The sequence below is a fragment of the Mugil cephalus genome, chromosome 11 (assembly GCF_022458985.1).
Source record: "Mugil cephalus isolate CIBA_MC_2020 chromosome 11, CIBA_Mcephalus_1.1, whole genome shotgun sequence".
NCBI classification, from domain to species: domain Eukaryota; kingdom Metazoa; phylum Chordata; class Actinopteri; order Mugiliformes; family Mugilidae; genus Mugil; species Mugil cephalus.
In genome coordinates this window covers 24,981,948-24,991,863 of record NC_061780.1, presented here as the reverse complement: position 1 = coordinate 24,991,863, position 9,916 = coordinate 24,981,948, and the positions used below count along the sequence as shown (strand labels likewise).

The following is a 9,916-nucleotide window of genomic DNA, read 5'->3' as shown; positions in this document are numbered from 1 at the left end:
TCCCGGGGTCGGGGGGGGGGGCGTTGTCGGAGCGACTCACGTTGTGTATCTGTTACAACATCCTGCCTGAGCGCCGCAGCCTTGAGGGGGCTTCTCCTCTCGACCGGCTCTGAGTGAAAAATGAAAAACAACTCGACATAACTAATGAATGGCAACGAACTTCTCTCTTGTTACGGTGACAGAGACTCGGTTTGGCCGGCACACTGTGCCAAGCTGGTAGCCTGGTTGTAAATCACCTCCCGACACGGTGAAATGAACCGGGGGCCTGTCGAAATGAAGACCACATGGAGGTGAATCTGCAGCAGCGAGATGAAATCATCTATTTTCCTGATTCCCGTAACAAAGACTGTTTTGTTCGCAGCCGTTAAAACCGTTGCTGTAATTCTGTTCTTCATAACTCTTTCTGTTGAGCTTCATGTGCAATAGTGGTGCATCCCACCGGTTATTAAAAAGTGATCTGTTTGGTCAGGATTTGAAAAGCAGATTTCTTCATTTTCTTAAATGTTACCGTGGGCTCATAACGTCACTGCAGGGCTTGTAACTTTGGTAAATGGTCATAAATAACTGTGTGTTGTGGTTGAATAGACTGAAAAGACGGAGCTTGTTGTGATTCAGTCGTAACCAAGGAAGCTTTAATTCCGTTGTTCTCTTCGCTGTGAATAAGGAAATGTCAAACACAAAACACATTTGTGATCAAATGTCGTGTCGTTACAACTCGAGAGCCGTGACAGAAGAATCCTTTTCCTTTGTGTGTTCTGCTGATGGATTCATCACAGGTGATGGTGATGATGATGACAACATATATAGGTTTGTGCCATTAAATACTAATGAAGCCAAAAAAAAACAAAAGAGTTTGTTCAACAAATATATCATTAATGTTTTTTCTTTCCAGTGGTGGCTCCTACATGTCTCTTATAGAGGTTAAGGTGACCCGTTAACAGCAGGCTAACGAGACAATCACTTTTTGATATTTAACTCGGATAGCAATACCACAGGTTACCACTAGATGGACACCATTTATCAGTTCACTCAGAGTCGTATATTAGTGGGAGTCTGTCCAACCAGGGAATGGACTGTCTGAGCTGTCCCTCTATGCTGATTGGTTTCATGGGCACCATGTTAGATACATCTAACCAATATTTATCTCAAATTTACAAATTAATGAAGTTTGAAGTTAGCCTAGCCTTATGCTAGCCTTATGCTAGCTAGTTATCTAGACTAAAGGCTTAGAAAAATAGCAGCTAGCGTCATATATGCTGTGAAACCCATGTGTTCATGTAATTTATGTCCATGTAGATAAACACATTTGATTGACACGTAACTTTACCTGAGTTACTTCTAAGTTATTATGGCTAGCGTGCTATGCTATAATAATAATACTAAATAACAGCAAGACTAGTTTAATTTTCACTATTTCTGAGTATTTCTAATTTTTCTGAGTAATTTCAACCTTTTAACGGTGATGGATGAACACGGAGACTGAGGAGAAGGTAAACACAGCTCCATGACTGATGAGGTGATTGGGCTACAAAGCATTTTACAGACTCATTTAAGATATTTAAAGTAAGTAGACGCTGGAATATTTAAGTGAAGACCTTTTACATATTGACAGACATTGGCAATAACATTTATAGGCCCGTTAATGGTGAAAATAAGATATTTATTTCAACATAGCACATCCGTCCCACAGCGTTACACTGTAGAATCTAACCTCTGATGTAGCAAACATGGCGCCCATGATATCAGTTGGACAGACTCTCTATAATATACGGCTCTGAGTTCACTGCGATTAACGGTGTCATGGTTTATGTCTATCTTTTATTTTGTGAATCATGTTTTGTGTTTCCTGTTTTATTTTGTCAAGTTTCTGGATTTCCTGTCTTGTGCCTCTTTGTCTCTTGATTGTTAATTTGTCTCACCTGTTGTGATTGTCCTGATCTGTTTCACCTGTGTCTCATCAGCACTGAGCCCTCTTGTGTATATATATATAGCCCTGCCTTTCCCTTTGCTCCTTGTTGAGTTTTTGTGTTATCCCCATGTTTCCATGTTCTTTGTTACCATGTCAAGTCAAATCAAGTCAGGTCATGATTCTTTTGGATTTTGTATTTCCTGCCTTGTGATTCTTTTGTTAATTATTAAAATCCCTTTTCCCTGGATTCCCTGCCTCCTCATCCTTATTGTCCTGCGTTTGAGTCCTCACCACAACCTACACCCTGACAAACGGGAATGTCTTTATTGTTGCCTAAAAAAGCAGAATTACAAACGATGAAATCCCAACGTCCTCAAACGTGTACTTGTGAATTTGTTAAATTTTCATGTCATATCAAACTAGAAAAGTTAATGAGAATAAATAAACAAGTGTATTGACCCTTCGCTACCAGTACATGGCAGATAAAAGTGTCTCCTTATGAGGACAACATGTCTAAATGAAGCAGAATAAGAAGCTGCAACAAACCTAAGACATAATGTCCCCATATGAGGACGCCGGTCTCAGGAGGTTAAAAGAAGTCAGAGTTTTTCTGACTTCTTTGACTTCTTCATTCTTAATCCAAACAAAGCTCCAGTTCCACAGTTTCTGCAGCACGATACCAGACCGACGTGACTCTGCAAACATTAGAGGCTCCAAATGAGGTCAAGTCCTCTCCATTTATTTATTTACAGTGAATTCTAACCACATGACGGAGGTTTAAATTCTTACAGATTAATACGTAATCAGTCTTATTTTATACTCTGAAAAATAATAAATGAACAAAGGCTCTATTTCTGAAAGAGGTATTAATTCCTGGAAGTGCACAATTAGGGAAGTGTATAATTAAACTTAATCTAAGTCACAAGTTAAATTTAATTCTACAACATCTCCAGTACGATGACTATAAACATAAGTTAATAAAGACAAAGAATAGAGAACGTTATTTTTCCTGGCTCACGTTCTAGTCTCAGTCGCTGCTTTTTTCATGTCAGTGTTTGTTCTTATTAATTGAATTCATTGTCTTGTAACACGGTTCAGCTGAAGTTCACCTGATTTAAACGTCAGTATCAGACTAATAAAAACAGAGGCTCTGGTTTCTCTGAGTCACACTCAGACCTAATCTACATTCCAGTGCTCGCTCGGTTGGACCTCCAGCTGTTCGCAGCCTTTTCCCCCCGCTGACAGAGAATCAGTCAGCCGGTGTTTTTTCCCCTGATGGCTCTCCTGAACGGCTGATACAGAGACTCCTCCGGATCCCACTTACAGATGTTTGCGATCATCGCTCCGGTGAGATTAAATGCGAGCGAGACGGTGGCCAGAGATCCAGCTCGCGGAGCAGCGGCGCGGCCCTCGGGCGGCCCCGGCGTGTTGCTTTTGGAGGCCGAGCGGGGCCTTCGGTGGAAAGAAGGTCCCTCATCGGGACGGACAGCCAGCTCTCATGCGTCAGGGAGTTTGGGGGTAGACGTGCTGCAAACGAGGGGTGGATGAATGAGCTTAGAGGTTCATGGAAAAGTTCAGACTCAACAACTGAGTTATGGTGTTGTGGTGAAATGGGGTCTCTCCAAACTGTCAAACCTGATGTGGTCTGTGATGTTATTTCCTGGATGGAGGGATCCGTGAGGGCTTTAAGATGTCAGACATCGTTGTGTATTTATGGTGTGTCTTTATGCATATGTACAGAGTCTGCATGCATCTACCTCAACACACTGCTGAATTTATCTTGATACAGTCTGCAGTCATACTGCGCATGTGTTTCTTCCTCTGCATTTATTCTGCGCCATGCATATCGCCGTGAATCATGTTTAAGACTCAGATTTAAATGTGTTTCAGACAGAGAAGTCTTGTCTAAAACAGGGAGAGAATTAGCTTTTTTTTTCCTTTTGCAGAACTAAAAAAAAAAAAAAGCCCATCACTGAGCCACTCTGTTGCACTGGGTGACATGTTCCCTCATTACCATAAACACACACCCTCTCGTTTATTTAGACTCCCGTCCCACATTCACCACCCTGCTGCCGCAAATACTCTGCAGAGCACCAAATGTGTAATAATTCACAGCTGAAAATACTAAAAAGAAATAAATAAAATACAAAAAATAAAACTAAATCAAAATATGTAACTTTATGAGTTTGACAAATGTTTGCTTAAAGCTACAGCTGTGAATTTTGAGTCTATTAAAAGTTTAATTATCACCTGCACCACATCACCATGCACATAAATATGCAGCCTCCTATCCTGTGTGTGTGTGTGTGTGTGTGTGTGTGTGTATGTGTAAAACTCAATTTAGATTTCATTATGGGGCATGTTTCAACCACAGATGGTATAAAGAACTTAACAGCTCCTCAAAAGTAAAGCCAAAGCAAGTAGAGCTCCCCCTGGTGGCTGGCTGCAGTATAAGCTCCACACCTTCCATGTTAGCGGATTGGAATTAGGCCAAATTAAAAGACAAAAATAAACATTTATTCATTTTGCAAGGATACTTTAGTCATTTCAATTAGTTAATAGCGTAGTTAAAGCGTCCACTTTTCTTTCACTGATGAGGCCACGCCCCCTTATGGGCAAAAACAAAGGAGAAGTTGTGTTGTGTGTTGTTCTTTGAACATTTTCTCTGCTCTCCTCAAAAGAGAGTGACAAAATTCGAAGAACGGGTGGAGAAAGATGAAAAACCGTGCAACCCTGATAGTCGATATGTGTACGTGTGTGGTAAACGCTTTAAATTGTGATGCTAACGTTAACGCTAATGTCAGTCGTCACAGTTGATGTCAAATTTCATGTTAAAAAGTCAAAGTAATGAATGTTGATGCTGAACTGAAATGCTAGTAGGTAACGACGGAGTTGTGTTACTGTAAAGCGTTTTTTTTTCTTATTTTAATAAAAGGGTTAAAGTTATCATTATTCATTAATTTAATTCAAAGAGATTCAATAAGGTAAGACCTCAGGCCACCTACGAATGCTAGCAACACAAAATAAACATCGACTTGTTTTCACCCAAATAGGGGCGTGACCTATCTATAGAAACAGGATATGACATCATGATCACTATGAGTTGCCATGCCAACCGTTCCATGCACAGGTGTAGGGACCAGATCGACTCGGGGAGTATCCGCCGCTTCTAGATGACGTCAACTACATGTTCGGTTAGACAACACGAGTTTAATTTATTTTTCACAATATGTTTGGGAGAAATGGTTCGATAAAGTTTTTTTATTTATAATTTTCAAACAAAAGACAAAAAAATATGATGACAGCACATTATTCATGGAGTTCAATCCATTCACTCGTATAGTAGTTTAGTCCTTTAAAGGATTAAATAATAAATACAGCTTTTATCCATTTGTCTAAAGAGTAAAAGGACTAAACAAAAGTTGCTCTGCTTCAACAACAACCACTTAAACTGCTAACCTACAGCCACTTCTTCCTGTTGTCCAACTTATTATAAAACGTCACCATCCGACGACTACGTGACGTCATCTGGAAAAGCCCGATACTCCCAGAGGTAGAGCAGAGCATGGTGTTAATTAAACGAAAACATGAGTGAGTCTGGAGGAAGTGGGCGGGGCATCGATATCACGACTCCACATGGTTCCACTCTGGGACCGTACTGATCAGACTCCACCCATATCCTTGAGAAAATAGCATCAGTTTGGCCAATGCAAGGAAGTGGGGAGGTGTTGTCCATGTTTATATACAGTCTATGGTTTCAACTGATGCAGAGAACAAAAAAAACAATGACTGGAGTCTCCTCATTAGGAACTGATCCTGCTCCTGCAAATTATTTGGGAGGACGCTTAATGTGGTGATGGACAGAAAAGTATCTGAGCATCGTGTAGTTGAATTAGTTTACAACAAAATGAGTGCCGTTCAAGAAGCGAGCTGTTTAGAGTCCGCCTTTGTGTCTGCTATAAAAGATATTGACGGCAAAATAACAGCAATAAGACGTTTGTGGAAAATGCCTTAATGGCTCTGTTGCTCTGACTGATTGTGCCACCAGACTCATATTCTGATAAGATTTGAGTCTGGCTCTGACAGGCTAATTTGTGTCTGCGGTGACACGCTGTGATACAAATAAGGTGAGCGAACGTCCCTCAAGATCATATTTTCTTAGTGGTGGGGACGGTGTTGTGCGAGGAATTTAAATCCTGTGCTCTGACTTTGAATTGTGCATTGTGAAGGTGAATGTGCATTAGTCAAGCCCGGTGTTGTGATCGCTATCTAAACCCTCGGAAAACTGAATAATAATAAGAACAAGAATAACGTCCTTGCTCATGGGACAAGAGCCATATTTTATTTTGTGATGTACAATATTTTTTGCATATTTATTTCTTGCCTGAATTTGACAGAATCGCTCACATGTGTTGGGACAAAATCTGGATTATTTGAACTGTGGGTCTGTACATTGTTCAGGTTTGTTTTAATTATTTTTATTTCATTCATTTCATTTATTCGGATTCAAGATTTATTTAATTTACTGCATTATAATTATCTGGTTCATAACTTAAAGATTAGAAAGTAATGAACTAATGGAGCATGTTATAACATTTTCTTGTAACGTATTTTAATGTGAAGATATTATTAACAGGGATGTTCTTATTATAGGGTTCTGCATTTACAGGGTCTATAAAAACTGTGTGTGTGTGTATATAATTTATTTTTTACCATATCTCATAAACTCCTGAAGCTCTATCAGGTTCTATAACAAAGAATGGAGAAAAATTAAATTATCCAGATGTCTGATGTCAGATTGAGGCCGATCCCCACAGGCTCAGTGTGGTGATTGAGGCCAAAGGTGCATTTACTGCCTAGAAGGGGATGAATATTTTAGCAAATCATTATTTATTTTTAATTAATTGACATTACTTTGTTGTTTTCACTTATGAAAACACATTGATGCATGCAATTTTTGCTTAAAAAATACATTTTAAATCGAATTTACCAACATTTATTTTATAAAGGCAATAAAAGAGGAATGAATGCTTCTTATCTGCGCTCTATATTCTGCCATTAATTAGTGTGGATAGTGCTGAGTGTGATTTAACCTCAGCAGCTTCTGTTGATTACAGTTGGAAGTGCAGCTGTATTCATTATCTGCAAAAGGGTTGCTTACACCCACTCAGAGGATGTGGGAATGTTAATTAAAATCTACGTTGTTTAGTTTTACAGGTCTATATATGCATAAAAACAAACTGTTTAAAAGCTGCAAACTGAACGCTGCGTGATGTTCATGAATCCAAAAACAACGTTTCTGTCCATCTGCAGTTTCACCAATATCTTGTAGACAAGCCAGAAAACTATTGGGACAATGTTTAGTGGACGGAAAGTATGAGGTTTTCTCTGAGGCCTCCACGAAACATGGGGGCGCTAATGTCCTGGTTTGGGCCTGTTCTGCTGCATCTTGTCATCACTGATGGACCAATGAATTCTGAATTCTACCAGTGAACTCTGAAAGAAAATGAATGCGAAGAGAAACTGGGTCATGCAGCAAGACAACGAGTCCAAGAACACAAGTGGTTCTCCAAAAGAGCGGTTAAAGAAGAAAGAGATGAATGTTTAGGAACGGCCAAGTCAAAGTCCAGACCTTAATCCAATAGAAATGTGGTTCCCAACCTGGGGTCCATGCCAAAGATCACAGGGGGGCGCGCCAGAACTTCTGAGATCACCATCAGTTTTCACCCGTTTCGCCAGCTTTTAACCAATGTACAATATGCAGGGCTTAAAGGATTCTGGCACTATGTGGTGTTTGAATGCAGTTAAAGAAAAGATGAACAAAGGAAAAAAAACGGTGGTGGAAGGTTATTGTCAGATTTGAGCAGTCAATTGAGTTCACAGCTTTCCTACCAAACTTACATCACTAGCCAATCAGTAGTAGTCGTTTGAGATTCAGTTGCAGCTGATGCTGCATTCAAGCCAACTTGGGGAAAAATGAGCTCTGAGTCGTCAAACTCAGAAATCACTGCTTCCAATAATAAATAGCTGCTGCACATATTTTAATGTTCAGCAAATGGTGCCAATATACCAAACTGATTTTTTTTCCTTGCAGTGATATCGGAAATCTGAAATTTCAGAGTTTTCATGAAGGCGTCATCTAAACAGGCATTTTTTTCATCAAAGTCACTGATGTCTGAAAGATGGAGAGTAAATTTATGAAGCTAGGAGGATGTCTCTTATCTGCAAACAAAGGACTTAAATAGTAACAATAATAACTAATATTAAATGTTAGGATGTACATTTTGAAATTTAGAGTTAGAATATGATCTACAGTTATTTCTGTTTAAGTTGAAACTGAATCAAATGGTTAAATTGCTAATCGAATAAATCCAATTAATTAGCTTGAACCTCCCTGAATATGTTTCATGTATAGATGTAACTACATAATACACCACTGATCAGCAGTTACCAGAAATATTTCAGGTCACAGCAGATACTGGAAACAGGGGTTCGCTTACTTTTCAAATATGTTTTTTCTATTTTTTTTTTAGGACTAGTGTGAAAATCCTCACGTTTTGTATAATTTTTATGCAGAAATGTAGAAAAATCAGAGAGGTGCAAACGAAACTGGCAAAAAAGTGATTACACTGACATACTGTTGCGGCTCTCACAGATGTTTCTATTAAACCAATCCTTTTTTTTGGATATCTGAAAGAACTGATCTCCTTCTTTATATAAATATATATATATATATCTTTCAATGCTTTAACCAAACGAATATCAGTACCGTGACTGCGTACATCCACTGAATCAGTCAAAACCAGCAGCTTTTAACAAAGTAGGGCTCTTTTATTTGAAATTGTTCACCTTTTACACACTGACAGTTAACACAGACAAGCCTTGTGTGGTCCCTCTGGCCCGAGACGTGGTCAGAGACGATGTGTGCTGGATATCGACTGTGATGGCGAATGGAAAGCTCTCTCTCTCTCTCTTTCACACACACACACAAACTCCAAAACACACACTCATACGCACCCACATGCTGAAGAACACATTCACACACACACACACACACACAGATACGCGAGGACGAATACAAACAGACGCACAGTACGACACACACTAACCATCTAACACAGTCATCTAGTGTAGACATCAACAGAGGAAGGGCTTAAAGTGCATACAGGAACAGAGGAGGGCCTCGCTCGCTCGCTCGCTCTAATGATCAGTAACAACCTTTTAAATTATGAATGACAATAATCCTCCACTTAAGCGATGATCTTAGTGCCACGCTGTGTCTTCACACGAAGCATATATCCCTACCGTATCTTTAGCTCAAACTGCGCCTTGCATCGTGGAATAATGACACTGCATAGTTCACTGGGTTACTTTTATACATTATTGCGGATACGATGTGGGTCCAAGTCCAGGAGGGTCTGGGTGGGGGGTGGGGGGTGGGGGGGTGGGGGGGGGGGGTGAGCCGTGGGCTGCAGGGTGGCACAGAAAAGCACTAGAGTCCAGTGAGATTGGAGAAATAAATCCAGCACGAGGAAAGCGGCCGATGCTTCGCCGATGCTTTTAGGTGTGAGGATAATCCACATGTAGGAGCAACGAAGGTCCAGTCGTGGTGGGAAGATGTTCCGTATCCTGGATGCATAGAAGGAGCACAGCTGCTGAAAGCGCAGGACTCCCTTGGCCTTCCTTGGCCTGGATGTGGGTCGACCCCACTTGGGCGGGCTCCACCTGGGGTCAAACAGGTCAATAAGGGGCAAATAGGACTTGCGGGTGGGAGGTCCTGATAGGCCCGGGGGCCGGGCGGAGGAGCGCAGCGGGGAGGCTCTGCGTCTGGAAGAGGGCGGGAGTCGGGGTGTGGTTGGTGGCGTGGTTATTGCGGTGCGTGAAGGAGTTGCCGATGGCGGCGGCCGCGGCTGCAGCCACGGCGGCCAGGTGAGCGGGAAGGATCTGGGCGTTCAGAGGCGGACACTGGTGCTCCTTCCCCAGAACCAACTTTATCTGGAGGACGGA

The 9,916-nt window shown here is 41.0% G+C and overlaps 1 protein-coding gene across 1 annotated transcript in view; it reads right to left on the bottom strand.

Moving 5' to 3' along the window:
* Positions 1-8,719: 8,719 nt before the first annotated feature.
* znf385d (zinc finger protein 385D) overlaps positions 8,720-9,916 on the bottom strand; it is a 96,353-nt gene continuing 95,156 nt past the window's right edge. Inside the window, exon 8 of the mRNA XM_047599262.1 lies at positions 8,720-9,904. Coding sequence (XP_047455218.1) covers positions 9,650-9,904 — 255 coding nt within the window. The 3' untranslated portion in view covers positions 8,720-9,649. The remainder of the gene's footprint in view (positions 9,905-9,916) is intronic.